Source organism: Apium graveolens, chromosome 5 (assembly GCF_009905375.1).
Source record: "Apium graveolens cultivar Ventura chromosome 5, ASM990537v1, whole genome shotgun sequence".
Lineage (NCBI taxonomy): Eukaryota > Viridiplantae > Streptophyta > Magnoliopsida > Apiales > Apiaceae > Apium > Apium graveolens.
In genome coordinates this window covers 308,834,087-308,850,885 of record NC_133651.1, presented here as the reverse complement: position 1 = coordinate 308,850,885, position 16,799 = coordinate 308,834,087, and the positions used below count along the sequence as shown (strand labels likewise).

Here is a 16,799-nt window from a genome sequence, read left to right as displayed (position 1 = left end):
AAAAATAATTATAAAACAAAAAATAGTCCATATCTCCCTCTCGCAGATCCCGGTGAAAGGACAAATTTAGTCTATTTTTACACAAAATTGACAAAAATAACCAATTTTTGAAAAGTTGGCCAACTTTGACCGATGGGATACCCAACTGTCAGTGGAGTATCGACTTTATATAAGATACCCAACTGGCAGTGGAGTATCCCATATATGAAATACCCAACTACCAGTGGAGTATCTTATACAAATTGGGAAGTGGAGTATTCAATCGGCCAAAATTGGCCACTTTTTTCAAAACGGCTATTTTTGTTAAATTTTTTAAAAAATCGGCTATTTTTATCATTTTTTCCGGATCCCTCAAGGGCGATCGTCTCTATCTGCCCTTATCTGCAATTATACACACGTACACTCATACAGAAGAAGAGCTGAACAACAGCGAGAATGACATCGCCATCGCCGATAAAAGGGTCATCGGAGAGCGAAGCAGGAGGTCAGTTTGAGTATTTCGGATGGGTGTATCATTTAGGCATTAATAAAATTGGTTATGAATAGTCCTAACGATGCTAAAATCTACTCCATCTTAGCCTCAAGCGGTCTCTCAAAACCCGTTTCATCTTTCTTCCCATCTCCTTCCCCATTCTCTTTCAATCTCTACGAGCATCTCTTCTCTTTATGCGCTTCTAACAGGTCCATTATTGATGCTCGCAAAGTAGAATCATATCTTACTACATTTGCAACAACCCCTCCTGCTTTTTTGATCAATAGGGCTATTGAATGTTATGGGAAATGTGGGTGTTTGAGTGATGCACGTGAACTGTTTGATGAAATGTCGTAGAGAAATTGAGGGTCTTGGAATACGATGATTACGGCGTTTGGGAAGAATGGGTGTGCTGAAGAAATGGAGGGTCTTGAAATGGCCTACGCTTTTTATGTACAAGCGAGATCCTCACGAGCATCCCGACATTGTATAGTCCTCTTTCCCCCTTGTGCTTTTATGTATTCAATTTAATTTTTGTTATTGATTCTAAAGCATTTTCGGTAATTACTCTCAAATCTCAACTCGGAACCTAATAGATTGTTTGTGCTTTTCATGGATTGATTAAGAGTGAGGGGTGTTTAAATATTTTGATGGATAAATGTAGTGGTCCGGTTCTTACGAAGATGCAGAGAAATGGAGGGAGACTTACTCTTGATCAAATCTTGAGGTTTGTGTGCTTCCTTTTTGTTTGTTCCTTTTTTGATGCTTGTTTGAATCCATTTTCAAATTAATTGTTCTTGCTTTTTTTGGTTATGTTAACATTATATTTTTAGTTAAATAATGTATTTCTTAGCTGAGTACCATCTCTCAGAAGGTGGGGTGGCTACCTAGAGAGAATTAGTGTGATTACAAAATGAGTCTGGTATTCGTACAACCTCTATTAAAACTCGGAGCATGTTACAAACTTAAGGATTAAATGTGCTTTCCTGTCTGAAACATAGCCTTAGAGCTTTGGATGTACGTGCTACAAATTCTAAATAAGTCTTTTTGAATCAACATGAATCTGTATTACAAGATAACAAGTTCTTGTTACACCCATGACTGCAAATTAGATTTCCAGCTAAAATGACATAAAAAATAGTAAATTCACATTTACTTATCCTTGTTAATACAATATGTAAGCAGGCATGTCACCTTTTATTTACATTATCGATCGTGTTGTAGAGTCATCTAGGTGAGTAAATGTAGTATATCACTTCTGGATAATTTGAAAATCAAATCATTAGTCTTCCATCGAACTACAAATGTGCATTATTATACTTGCTATTATAAAAAACAAATAGTCAGTTTAGAGGTGACTATATCCTGATCTGCTAGCAAATTTTGATTGAGCTTGCCTCATATTCACTGTACTGATAACTGGAGTCCTTACTAATTCAATAAAGGATGCAAACGGCCATCCTCGTCCTGATTTCTTCTGGTGTTGCTTTCCTGATGGCAAAGACGTATGTATTTGAATTTTGTTTAATCTTTTAACTTTTTAAATCAATATTTCTGTTTTACTAGAAGATAAATGAAGTCTGACTAAAAAATGTAGCCAAATTATTCACTACAAACATTTTGTAGGAACTCTGCCCCTGTGACGTCGCTTTATTTTCATCCAAACAATGGAGATCTCATATACTCTTGTGATAGCCTTGATGAGATTCGATAGTGGAGTGTTAAGAATGGTGGATGTGATCGGGTTTTGAAGGTATGATTTGGTAAATATATCTTGCATATACAGCATCATACAGAAGTTGAACCTTAATTATTTGCTTGCAATGGTTTTGGTCTCATATGCTCTCTCTCTGTATGTGGGGGGGGGGGCATGTGTGTGTTTGTCTGTCTCTCTCCCTCTGCTTGTTCAACATGAATTAGCACACAAGATTTTGTGATCTCTGAATATGAAAAATGTGATTCATTGGTATAGGACAGCCCGCCAGGAGGCTATAGAATCCATGTAGCAGTACAAAAGGCTATTTAAGTATTAGTCTAACAAGGATTAAATGAATAACTTTTCACCTGTTGCGTTTTGGATTTTTAATATAATAGAATTGAACTTTTGGAATATCAATTAGTCGGCAGGGACTTCTTGTGATAAACCAGTTATCTGTTAACTTGGAGGGTTAAGGCTAAAAGACAGACAAACAACATGCATGTGTGAAGATACCGCAGGTTCTCACAACTGCATACAAACCTATTAATAAGTCAATTCCTCGGATCTTTACAAACACCATCACCCTTTATTTTTCTCTTCTTATTTTTTATCTTTTTATTATTTCATTATATTACTATATTTAAGTGCCACCAATTAAATACTATTTTATCAACAACATTTTCCACCCCATACACAACCTTCTATTGCATGTACTCAGATTATCTTATAAATTATACTCCAACACAAGAGTATGTGCACATATAATATTATATATGTACACAAGTAAACAAAAATAATACTAATGACTATAGATTCAGATATGATGGGTACTGGCAGATCATACATCAAGTATCTGTAAAAATTTATAATATGCCAAAGTAAATGAACATTTCCTCTCTTTTTTTTGGATATCATACATGTATTTCCTTCCCTTTTCTTCATTTTATTTCTTCTCTTATTTATTCAATTTTCTTTCTCTTTTGGTATTAAAAACAAAGAATTCAAACACCCTTATTGCAAAAACAATGAAATAATAAAAAGTATATGTGATATCCCGTATTTTCAGAATTATTATTATTAATATTTGAATATATTTATGTGATTTTCTGATTTAGAAGGAATAAAATAGTGGATATTTTATTCCTATTTGACGAGTTTATGTTATTAAATGGTAATGTGCTAATTGTTGAGTGTTATATCGATCCTTGTTAATATTTGAAAATATTTCCTTAAATGTATTATTTTCAAAAGTTTATTTGAAAACCGATCATTTTATTGATATCGGTAAATTGAGTTCGTTTAGTAATATTAGGGATTGGATGGATATTATGTCTGCTATGGGTTGTATGTAATATTAATTGTGTGTGACTCAGTTATGATTGAGGATTATTTGTATTATTAATTACTGAGTCGTATCGTTTTATTTTTTTTTGTCTTTAAAAGTGATTTTATTGAAAATTTAATTTCATAAATATTTAAATTATCTTTAAAATTATGTTTATGACTTTATAATTACAATAATTATTTTTGGGATTTTATAAAATTTAGAAATCAATATTTCATCAATTATTTAGCCCTATATGATTTTTAGATTTCATTTATTTGTAAAATCCGTATTTAATTTCAAAATTCTTCAAAAATTACGAAACTCATATTTATTTAAGTTTGGAATATTCTGAGAATTTTAAAATTATTTTGGGAATTTTTAGGATTAATTTTACCCGCGCGTTGAATCGTTTAATTGCTAAAAGCGGGTATAAATTGCGTTTCAAAAATTGTTTTAAAATTACGAAGTTTATGTTTTTATAAACTTCGGGATATTTGTAACATTTTAAGACTATTTTCGTGATTTTCTGAATTTGTTTCAAGTGCATCTCGGTTCGGTTTTATAATTGTAAAATGTGGGTAGGATGCGCGATTCAAAAAATGATTTAAAAATTATAAAACTTTTATTTTATTAGTTTCTAATTATTTTGGGAATTTTAAAACTATTTTGGTAATTTTCAGGTTTTATTTACCCGCGCGTTTATTTATTAAATTCCGAAATGCGGAACAGAAATCAGGCTGCATGGGGTACGTGTCCATTTTATTAAATGCGTGTCATATTTTCTTTCACCACTACACATGTGGTGAGCTGTGATTCTACAAAGCAAAATAATAAAAAAAATAATAATAAAACAAAATCCTATTCTACCCACGTAAACCCCCACCCCCCACTTATCTCCCTACGCATCAGACCCCCACCCCTGTCTCTCTCTCACTCTCGTACCTCAATCTCTCCCTCTCCTGTATCTTTTTATAAATTATATATACACAGCCCCTTGTTTCACCACCTCCGTCCCTCTTTCCCAAAATAATATCTTCTTTATACTCACAAAGTAAGCTATTCAAGCTTGTTCTGTTTTCTTTATTAATTAGAGTTCTTAATTCGAATTTTATACTCACAAAGTAAGCTATTCAAGCTTGTTCTGTTTTCTTTATTAATTAGAGTTCTTAATTCGAATTTTAATTTCGAATGGGTTTTGTTAATTGTTGATCATATATATATATATATATGTTTAATTCGTGAAAATATGAAATCCTTACATGTTCTGCTCATTGATTTTTGTTAACATTTCAAACTCGCCGGATTTTGTGTTTTATTAAGCCGGTGTTCTTTATTTCCGGCTTGGTTCGAGGTTATTTGTTAATAATAATTAGTCGAATAGCTTAATATGATGGTAATTATGAATATGTATTAAGAATAATTAAGCTCTGGAGCCGGTTCCGATTACTCGAATTTTTTTTTAACAGGCGGATTTCATTTGGTGTTTTGGATTGAGAATCGAAAGGAACCGCTGTTTGTTTTATTGCTACTGAGTTACTTGTGTTACTGGAGTCATTATTGTATTTTTAGGACAGCGAAACCGGCAAAGTCGGTATGGTTGGCTGCTAGTCGGAGTTAGTCGGAAAACCCGGGAGTCACCATGCTCTGCCACTTTTCCCGGGAAGTTTGTGGCTCTTTCTTGGTTGACTCGACCCGGTTCTTCATGACCCGTTTTTTTTAAATGTGACCCAATTTTGATCCATTCTGCCCCAAACGGGATTTGCAAGAACTGTTTCTGGAATTAATTCTAAACAAAATATATTTTGAAATCCAAAAAAAAAATTATTTTAAATTCAAAATAATTTGGTTAATTATTTTAAATAATTAACTGAATTGTTTTAATTCTAGAATTTTATTTTCTGTATTATTTTTTAAAAAATATCATAATTTGATTTAATTATTTATAATGATTTAATTATTTATAATTAAGATAAATAATATTTTAAAGTTATTTTGAGCTTTTAAAATATGAACAAGTATTGAATATTCAAATATTTGTTTTAAATTGATTTATTCTTATTTTATTCGCAATAAAGAAACCGTTCGTCCGTTTAATACGAAACGAACGCCTCTAGACTCAGAAAAATATTCCGCTTTCAATAAAATTACTTTCGAGACCCAAATTCTTTTGTTTCGAAAGGTCGCTTGATTTGCAAATTGATTCCGAGTCGCATATTGATCAAAAAGTTGTATTTTTGACCCGATTTTAGTTTGAAACGTATCGTGTCGAACCTTTTGACGAACCGAGGGATGTGTGTTATGAGTTATGTGATACATGAGTTATGTGCTTATGTGCTATGTGAATTATGGGTGTATGTGGATCAAGAGTCCTCTATTTGTCTGTTATATTTATGTGTGGGCTATCTTATGAGTAGACGATAGGCTTTTGACGTGTAGTTCGTCGAGTGATTATCGTTTAGGCGATTAAAGCTATATCTTTTAATTATAGATGCGGATCGTTCGAGTGATCAGGACAAGGTGTTGGATAAAGAATGAAATGGAATGGTATTGGATATTGGGCTTCTAGCAATCGCAGGAGCAGCTGATCGGTGAAGTGTTGAAAAGAAAGATGGTGATATTTTAAGACAGAATGTCTGAATAGATGTGTCTTTGTGAGTGTGACTAACTACTAAAACCCAAAGGCAAGTACCCCTGACTTCACTTATCGTTCAAGTGACGTTTATTTCGAATCATATTATGCAAGTATCCCTATCATCACTTGTTGTTCAAGTGATATTTATTTTGAAGCTTATTATGCAAGTATTGTTTTCCCTATTCAGTTCAAGATAGATAAATGTTTTACATATCGCTGAATTAAATAATTCTGTTTGTGCAAATGCTCCTCTGCTATTCTATATTCAGTATAGACAAGTGTTTTTACTTATTCAATTATCGGATTTATAAATGTTTTGGATTTTGAGAAAAGTGAGTTGGTTGCGAATATTCCTACCCAAGAATTGGAGGAATAAAATTATTTCGGGTGTCGAATATTATGACCCCTTTTTCAATAAAATGTTTTAAGATTGGATGGTTACTGGTTGCGTAAGAGGCCGAGGCACCGGTCCAGCGTGAGCTATTATACAGAAGTGTAATATCTTACAAGGCTTGTTATGCCTTTTCTGGCGCCCTATAGGTACCGTATGTCTTCGGGATACGGGTGGTACCTATATTTACGGTATAGCTGCGGGATACCAGTGTTGTTTCGCAACTGATCATCGGAAACAGCATGAAATGTCATTGGTTCCAATCTAAATTAATATCTAAATTTCTTTATTGTTTTGAGAATCATAGAATAAATGATTTATCAAATGATTCTGTTTTGGATTAAAAGTACTGATTCTGTTTTGGATTAAAAGTGAATTGTGGCTTTGATTCAGTTTCATGATTTTGAGAATACTTAGTTTGTTGTTAAATATCAAAGGTGGTATTAGTATAGATGACTGATGTTGACTTCAGTATGGGTGTTGTGAGCATCAAAGTTCGTATTTATATCTAATTTGATATGACAACAAAATGAGTATTAATATCAAGAGTTGAGTTTTGAGTAAAGTTTAAGATTCATCCATAATCATTGCTTCTTCTTGTTGTGGTTGTTTACGATATTTCCGTAAATACTGTTTTACGAGTTTTATTCTCGTCAAGATTCAAAGTATTGCTGAAGCATTTCGCTCAAAAATATCAAAATGGTTTTGAATACAATTAAGGAATCAATTATGGGTTCCTCAACTAAAATTTTATGATTCAGCAATTATGATTTTTTAAATGTTTTACGCTATGGAAGATGTCGGTTTTATATCAAAACGACCCTATATATATGTCATAATAATCTTGCTGAGCATTTCTTTCGCTCGTACTTGCCTGTTTTCAAATTTAACCTCCAGTGAGGATTAGCTTGCGCTATTTAGCTGCGTAATTCGAGGAAGCAAAGAAGAAGCTCTTGGAAAGTGGTTGGTCCAGGGTTGCGGGCTAGTGTAAGTTGTATTATATAAAGTTGTTTATATTATATTATATTATAGTTGTGTATTTTATTTAGGCCTAGTATACTTCATTTCGAAGTTATACTAGTGGGTTTAGTTTTGAGTTGGAATTTATTGAAAAGAGTTTTAAAAGAAAATGAAAAATTTATTTGTGAAATTTGGAATTCTTGTTTCTAGAACTGTAACCTTAAAAGATCTTGGATTAGTTTGGGGTCATAAATGTTAAATATCTTCCGCTGGCATTTAATTATTGATTAAACAGGTTAATTTGGATTGAAGTTTTATAGTGACGGCCAAATCCTCTGACCCCGGATTAGGGGGCGTTACAGTATAGATAAAGAAGTTACGTTTCTTCTTTGCAAGTGTTGCAGAAAGTTAGAAAAATCTGGTTTGTATGTGTTATTGATGCTTTGTGTTTGTATGTGTATGTGTATGTGTGTGTGATTTGTGTTGGCTGTGTAGTTGAATTTTTAGAATTTTAATATGAAATCTCTAGATAGTGATTTTTGTGGCATTATTTTTCTAGTAAACTAGAACCAGACCTTACTTTTGATATATGGGGTCATAGAGTTTGAAAAAATTTAGTAAAGCATAAATCTTGACTAGTTCTTGTTTAGTAAAGCATGAACCTTGATTAGTTCTTGTTCAACTGGAAACAACAAAACTTACTACTACTGTTTGAATGCATTTTTTAGAGTTGATAAGCAAAGATATATACCGAAGGAGGAGTCACATGCTTGACATTAACTTTTGGGTCTTAAAAGGAGAGAAAGTATTTATTACTCTATTTTTAACTTGTTTCTTATATTTTTCATTGTTCACATGAATCCTGGTGGTTAAGGAAACCATCACTGCTTTATTGCCCTAGGTGGTTTATATGAGTAAGGCCTACATTATCTGTTAACTTGATTGTGTAAGGCCTACATTATCTCTTCTTTGCAAATCTCTAAAATCTTTTGAATCCTGATCTATTTTTTTGCAGATTTCAATTTAGTTTTGAAAAAATAATTACAAAGATATATATATATATATATGAGCAGCCTCGCACATGTCTTAGATGTACCACATCCAGCACAAGGCCAGGTAATTCCAATTATGAAGTTCCAAATATTTTATAAGTTTTAGAATAACTTCATATAGGTTGCACAGTCGATAATTTCTGAGTTGCTTGACATTACTTTCGGTAGTAAGCCTTCTTTTTTATGAGAGTGCAGAAACTGTTAAAGAAAGTTCTCCTCTGGAATCTTTCCCTAACCCAGTACTAGCCTTAGAAAGAAAGGATACTAGTGTAAAGGTGGAACCTGAATTACATGAATCAACAATGGGCGGTTCGAAGTTGGTCAATGAGCAAGATCCTTCTGATATCATGACTCCTCAACAAGATCAAGGTCTTCCTGCAGAAAACACAGTAGTTGAAACAACACCAAATCTTGAGAGCTTTGTGGATGCATATCCTAAACTTAAAGTCAGGATAAATTCTTCTGATGCAATTTCATGAGCTTCTGATTTTGACCGAAACATATAATCTTATCTTGTATCATAAGCTTTTAGGTCAAAATAGTTGGAATTGTATGACTTTAAAGTTTATTCAAGTATGAGTTTAAACTTTATATTCAAATTAATTTGACATTGCATATCTTAGTTGGAATTGGTTTGTATATTATTTTGATTTTTTTAGATGAAATTGATTAAAACTGGGAGGTCTTTTTAAGTAACAAGCTATTTAAAAAAATACCACTAAAAATGTTGCATTTGTCTTATAAAGTGTTAAGGCAAAAATAATTCAATTGGTGTTGCTATAACATGATGAGGTGTTGGAAAAATAAGAAATGTTAATCGAGTAGTGTTGCTATTGATGGAGAAAGATGTTGCAATAACAATTAAGTCAACATCAATAGTGTGTTGCTATTGACTAGAGGGTGTTGCCATAGAGTTAAGACCAACACCAGTGTTGGTGTTGCTATTGAGTAAAAAATGTTGTCATAGGACCCTAAAGCAACATAATATGGATGTTGGCATTGCTTTCTAAAATGTGTTGGCATAACATCAAAGGCCACATGCAAATTTTCAACACCCACAAAATTGACTAAAGTGTTGCCTTACGCCCTATAGCTACATTTTTCAGCATTTTTAATATTTTTTTTGATGTTGTTGAAGACCATTTATGTGGTAGTGATCTTTATAGTAATTTCAGAAAAAGGTAAATTACTCTCTATTTCTTTTCTAATAGTATACTAGCCTATAATCCGTGCAATTCATGAGCTAAAATCTTAAAAAGTCCTCATATAATTTTGTATGTAAATTATATTATTTTGTTATATTATAATTTAAATTGGTAAAATTAATTTTGGAAGTGTTTGGTTCCTACAAAGAAGATAAGAAAAAGAAGTTGAATACGATTAGAAATTAAGTTGAATATTTTTTTATAGGGTTTATGTTTTAATTTTTTTAATTAAATTATACTATTTATTTAAACTTTATTTTGAAGATGTTAACATACTTTTTAGGAAGTCATTAACCAACCGGCCAAGCGAAACATGATTTCGCTTGTAAGAGTATAGTACAGATTGTGAATATTAATTTATTTAATTATGTTTATATTGATATAATAATATTGTGAATATTAATTTATTAATGAGAGTATTTTATGTTAAATCAATTTTATATAAAATCTTAATTTGTGTTTTTAGAAGATGCTAATATTTTTTTGGAAGGTGTCAAGCAACCAATTAAATTATCTTATATTTTGCTTGTAATAGTATAGTTTAATAATATGGATAGATTGTTAAAAATAATTAATATTATTAAAATAATTAGTAATATGTAAATTGTTTATATATTTTTTTCTTATTTTATTTAAAATAAGCATAGGTTGTTTATTCGAATGCAAGAAGATTCAGAGGAGGAGTATGCTATATTGTGATCACAATGAAGTGTTTGTATGTATGTACGTCACATTTGTGATTTTAAAAAAAATTATTAAAATCTTAATAAGTGTTTTTAGAAGGTGCTACTATATTTTGGAAGGTGTTAACCAACCAACCAAATTATCCTATATTTTGCTTATAATAGTATGGTATAGATGTATGTATGTCTGTGTACTTGGTGAATGACTTATGTCAAATCTTACTTGTGTAGGAACAGTACTGATATGTTGAAGAGGCTATTCTGAAATGCAGCATGTGATACCCACCCTGTGGAGCATATGAGGGCAATGAAGTCTATTGAGAGACTTTCAAAATATGCTCATAAATTTCTAAGCAAGTTGGATCCAAAAGTCTGGACAAAGGCTTTCTTCTCTACACACTCACAAGCTAATAATGTTGACAATAATATGAGTGAATGCTTTAATGCTTGGATCATTTATGATTATCAGAAATTTCATATTCTTTTATGCACTTCATATCATCCATTATAACACATTATTGTCATACTATGCTATCCAGGTATCAACCAGTTCTTACTATGCTGCAAGAATTACATTTCAAGCTAATGACAAGACTTAGAGTTAAGAGGGATGATATGAGAAATAGTGATGTCCAGGTATGCCCAGTTATTAAAAGAAAATTGGATAAACTAGTCATTGAGTCAAGAGGGTGGACAGCAGCATGGGATGGAGATAAGAAATACCAAGTCAAACAAGGGACCAGAGCAGTGACTGTGGATTTGGACAAGAGGTCTTGTGATTGCAGAGTATATGACCTCACAGGCATTCCTTGTGCACATGCAATTGCTAGCATACATGATAGAAGACATAATCCTGTTGATTATGTCTCTGATTATTACAAAAGTGAAAAATACCTTGCTAGTTACAATTTCTCCATACAAGCAATGAAATGGGAGGAATTCTGGACAATGCAATCATGTGAGGAGGTACTTCCTCCAGACATTCCCAAGAAGCTCAGAGGGAGGCCTAAAAAAATGAGGATGAGAGAAGCTTGGGAACTGGGTTCCAGAAGTCAAGCAAGTCAAGATGTAGGGGGCATCCAGAGATTTAGTAATGGGAGGGTAATGCATTGTAGTGTATGTGGTAGTGAAGGGCATAGAAAGAACAAATGTCCCACTAAATCCCAACCACCTGTTATGGAACCACCTTTGAGGGAAGAAACAGATCAAATTTTTGAAGAGCCAGTCATGGAACCCCCTTTGAGGGAAGAACTTGTCATGGAACCACCTGTTAAAGATGAAACTGTAAGAAAGGAGGCACCTGTCATTAAAGAGACACAACAATCATCAACTTCAGTGTCAAGGAAGCCTAGTATTATTGTTGGGGAATCTCAAAAGAGGGGAAAAGAATTAAGGAGACAGAAGTTGATGTTTAGGAGGCCTAGACCTGCAGAAAAGGCACCTGAGAAACATGTTGACAAGCTAGCATTCAGAGTGCCAAGGAAGAAACTACCTTTGGTTTTAGACAACAGTGAAGATGGTAAGGATATGTGCTTGAGGGGAAATCAGTCAAGAGGCCTTGAAGATGCTGTTAGAGGTCCACCAGGTAATGTTGCTGTCTTTGAACCACTTCCCCCTCACACTCCTTTAATGCCAGTTGGGTCAAGAACTTCTGAAACTGTTGTAACCACATCTCAAACACCAGCAACCTCTTCTCAGAATTCAAGGTCTTCTGCACCATTTGAAGCACCACCAAGGAGGAGTGCAAGGATGTTGATGAAAGAAAAATTCAACTTCAAAAATTATGAAGATGAACATGTCTTTCTAGGGGAGGATTAAAGGCTATTATGTTTATATTTTTTGTGTTTTAGAATTTTGTGTTATGTTTAAACTTATTTGCTTCTGGTATGTGGACCATTCTGGTACTTTTGTTATGTTCCGGTGGTTGCCACATTTGATATGGCTGTCGAAACTTTTGGTTGTACTTTTGTTTGTCCTCAAACTTTTTCAATGAACTGTATCTTTTGTTATGGTTATTGAGCAATATATTTATGTCTACTCTGTTTTTTGGTAAAATTCAGCTGAGGAGCCTTTATCATAACAAATAAAAAATACTTCATTACATTCATTACATCTAACAACCATAATCCTTACATAACATTCATTACATTCAAGCAGTCTCACAGAGGAGCAAAGCCAACAATACAACAACCACAAATATTAACATCTTCAACTTTTTTGAAAGCTTCTTCATTTGATCTTGACTAGCAACAGTTAACTCAAGCAACTCCTTATTCTCAAATTGCAAAGCACTCTTTTCCTCTGTCTTTTTGCCAAGATCTTCTTCAACAAGTCTCATCTTCTCCTCCAAAAATATTCTTCTATGATTCAACTCTGTAATCACAGATTTGGCTCTTCCAGTAAAGTCTGCATCATACCATTCGAAAAATTCACAACCCCCGGACGCCTATATTGAAGAATATTAGTTCATTTTTTTTAATATTTCCTTAATGAAAATTCAACACAAATATTACCTTCGGTTTAGAACATGTAAAAAAATGCCTCTCAGGATTATTCAAAGACCAAGAGGTATAAATTTGAGCTCTTATCCCACAATGACAACTTTTGTGCTCCCAATTTTTAACAGATCACGAGAAGAACTACCACTGCTTTTGGCAATGGGGCTTTCAATTGTCGCCATGTTGAGATGCTACATATACAAATAATTGAACTATTTTCTTAGTTTGGGGAAAAAAAAGAACCCTAATATATATAGAGAGAGTCTGTAAGTATGTAACTACAATACTATATAGCCGTTACGAGTGAATGAATGCCACGTAACCTAAAATTATCCGTTACAATACACGTAATTGCCCCACGTCACCGTTTCCGTCAAGTCAACAGGTCAACTCTGATGGAGTGTCATTACTCTCCACTATAGTGGTACAAGTGATACCCCGATTACTAGAGTGAACCTTTTAATACATGCCTCTCATTTAGTGACCAAAGTGATACTTAACCCTCTTATTTTGTGCCTTAAGGATATAGGTTAGCTAATCCTTTTATTTTAAAGCTAATGTGTTTTTTTTACCCTTAAGAATTATCGGCAAGTTCCGACAAAAAAAAGAATTATCGGCAAGTGTTAAAGTGAACGTGTGTAATTAATAAGGAAAAAAATATTTATCAAAAAAAAATTATGATTACTACTAAGATAACTTGATCTTAAGTTTCAAGGAAGAGAACCATGAATTATGATTATAGTTGTAGTCAAAGATAGGGGCGGAACCACGGATTTAGCCAAAAACCAGAGGATCTCAAAACAAGTCCAATGTAAGATGCAAAATAACTATAGTTATTATTATAATTTGGCATCAAAAAGTGTATTTTGGTGCTAAAACAAAACTTCAACTCCAATGCTAGATGCATTGTGAAACCAAATATTTCCTTATTTACCTAAATTTTGTCACTTTGTTATAAGTTTCATTTAAAGTACAACTATGCATCTCATTTGTAGTAGTATGATGATGTGGTTAGATGCATAATTGCATCCTTGGTTTCAAATTTAGTACCAAGGATGCATATTTGCATGCAAGTATAGAACTACTTTGGAGTTGAAATTTTTGACATTTAATTTCAAATTATAGAAATGACATCGCTTATAACATTGCATTGGACTTGCTCTCGTTGCCTCATTGTTGCAAACCTTGATTTTAGGGAGACGAAAATGCTAGAGCTCTCGCTCACTAATTTGGAGAACAAGCATTTAATTCTTTAAATTCTTGAGAAGTCTAGATATTTTTAATCCATATATCATCAAATAAAAATTACCCTAACCAAAAAGTTGAAACAATTTTTTTTGTGAGGTTAATAAAATTTGTTAAAAAAAGTGATATCATGAAAAGACAACTTTAAGCATAATTATAACTATATATGCTAAATCCAGCATTAAGATCTTTGTTGGCAACATGTATTTCAATGATCTGATTACTCATAATCTAGATTTATTGAATTAAAATAAGATAAAGTAAATCACTAAAAGATATTGCTAAAAATCCATACTACATACCACACGTGCTTTAAATCTATATCTCCATATAAACATTAAGTAGCATCAAGGTAAATAAGCAGAGAGAACAAAATGGAGACTTCCAGAAAATTTGTATTCGTCTTCTTCATGTTAGTTGCATTGACTTCATCAGCTGCAGTCTCCGCCAGTAATTTCAGAATCAACAATTTCCTTGTCTTATAAACTGTTATGCATTTTTTTTGACATAATTAAAGTTTTAGATGATTTGTGTATGTTTCATTATTATAATAGTTTTTTTATTAGGATATTTTTCTAGCTATATAAGTCACTTTTCTATTGTAATTGAGAACAAGTTATACTGTAATACAATCGTACTTTTCGACTTTTATCTTCCCCCTCTATATTTTATCATAATATCAAGAGTTATGGCTCAATCTGAGATAGATTGAAGGTAAATATATTCTTTCCACAGGGTTTAAAATATATGTTAATATTGCGTACATTTCATCCTTCATACGCTGTTTCCCGATTTATTTAAATTTATGAACAATGTTCGCAAATAATTTCTGCTATAAGCCATATGGAGCAGTTTTATTTCCGTGCGAGCAAGTAGATGGACCGCAACGAGCTACATGAATTTTACGTGCACACAGTGTGGGATTAATAGAGGAGAGTGTGTCAGAGATGATTGTTGTTGTCGCTCTAGTTAATATTAAATTTTTTGTAATATTCGGTAATTAAAATATATATTCAATTTTTAATAAACTTTTGGACATGATTTTCGTAAACATTTTCTGTTTAGCGATACTATTTTTTAGTTTAGTATTGTGTTCCATTTTAGGATATCGCAAAATTATGATCTAATTGTTATCCATTTTAATTGGGTATCGACAAAATTGAATAATTAATGTAAATGAATTAAGTGGATTGTGAGGATCCAAATTATATGATAAAATTATTATAAATTTGTTGCAGAGATATTCATGTTATGCATTATGAATAACTGACGATTATTAACTAATTTGTCCTAAATTTTGTCTCATGTCTATTGACATTTTATTTGTATTACGTATTAATCACACTTTCATCGATCACAATCTTGATTTCTCTGAAAACTATCAAGGGCTCAATTCCAATTATATACGTGAGCTTAAATATCAGAACAAAAATATAGTTAACTCGCAACATTTTGAAGGAAGCCTTTTTTTCTAAATATATCCAACAGTACTGCTTGCTTCTTGTGTGTTGGAGGGGTCAAACATTTGGATCATCTCTTTCTCCAGTGCCCGTACAGTAACTATGTTCTACGAGCTTTATCTATCATCATCCACACTAGTATCCGAGGTGATACATGGCTTGATTTTCTAAGCCACTGGGGTACCATTTGTCATCCAGGTTATCGAGACTTAGCCTTACTGAAAGTTCAAATCTTTGCTTACCACAATTGGCGAGAACGGAATGCGAGAGCTCATAACAAAGGAAATTTTAGCCCTTCAAATATTATTTCAGCCATTGTTGTAGATATTAAAGCTCGTATTACTAATTCTAGTTGGCTTATAAAACATGATTGTTTAGATACTATAACTAGCTAGTTGGTTTGTTTGAGGGTGGCGCCTCATTTTGCTTTCTATTTTTAATCTTCTTTAGATAGATCATAGATAGTCCCATCTATGGTTTGTTATAGAGCTAGGGAGCTTCCTTTTTTTGTTGTTTCCTGTTTTTTTTTCTCTATATAAAGTTTAGCAAAAAAAATTACGTTCATTCAATTAACAAAAGATGAAACGAAAAATACTGCATTAACTAACGATATTTCCAAAAATTTATTTGAAGTGAATCAACGAATGATAATAGATGAACCAAAAAAATACTGGGGTAACTAACAACATTTTCAAAAAAATTCTTTTAAGGGAATCTACAAGTTTTCAAAAAGTTCTTTCAAGAGACTATTCAACTTTCAACAAGTTACTAGAAATTAGCATAAAAAATTCAGGCTCAGAGTTTGGTTATTACAAAAACCCATGGTTCTAAAAAGTAGAAATCGGTATTGTTCGGTAGAGCAACCATTCAGTGATTAATCGGATAATCGATGATTAATCGGATTGATTAATCGAAACACTAATCGGACGTGTTAAATAAAATATAAAAATAATTAATTTATTAAACTAAATATATTAATTTAAGAAAAAAGTGCAATAATTAATTCAATTATAAAATCAAATCAGCAGATCATCTTAAAACAATTAATCGGGTGATTTATCGGTGATTTTTAGCAGAACTGAGAAACCAACTAAACAATTTTTTTTGCTAAATGCAACTAAACAAGTTATTAAAAATTAAAATTAAAAAACATGTTTAGAGGTTTTGTTAGAGAA

At 32.3% G+C, this 16,799-nt stretch overlaps 1 protein-coding gene across 18 annotated transcripts; it reads left to right on the top strand.

Annotated features, from left to right (window-relative positions):
• The first annotated feature begins 327 nt into the window (after positions 1 to 327).
• LOC141659371 (E3 ubiquitin-protein ligase KEG-like) lies at positions 328 to 10,866 on the top strand. 18 transcript variants are annotated; one of them, XR_012549735.1, is made up of 6 exons: positions 328 to 959; positions 1,099 to 1,199; positions 1,918 to 1,977; positions 2,099 to 2,225; positions 8,497 to 8,597; positions 8,729 to 9,162. XR_012549735.1 is itself a non-coding variant. In XM_074466209.1 (5 exons), the coding sequence occupies exons 1-4, from the start codon at positions 876 to 878 to the stop codon at positions 2,184 to 2,186; spliced, it is 333 nt and encodes a 110-aa protein (XP_074322310.1). In that variant the 5' UTR covers positions 328 to 875; the 3' UTR covers positions 2,187 to 2,225; positions 10,653 to 10,866. The 18 variants fall into 18 exon arrangements, 5 of the variants coding, with proteins under 5 accessions (XP_074322310.1, XP_074322309.1, XP_074322308.1 ...); XR_012549734.1 differs by having other exon boundaries at positions 2,099 to 3,217; positions 7,849 to 8,597; XR_012549738.1 differs by having other exon boundaries at positions 1,137 to 1,199; positions 2,099 to 3,217; positions 7,849 to 9,162.
• The last annotated feature ends 5,933 nt before the right edge of the window (positions 10,867 to 16,799 follow it).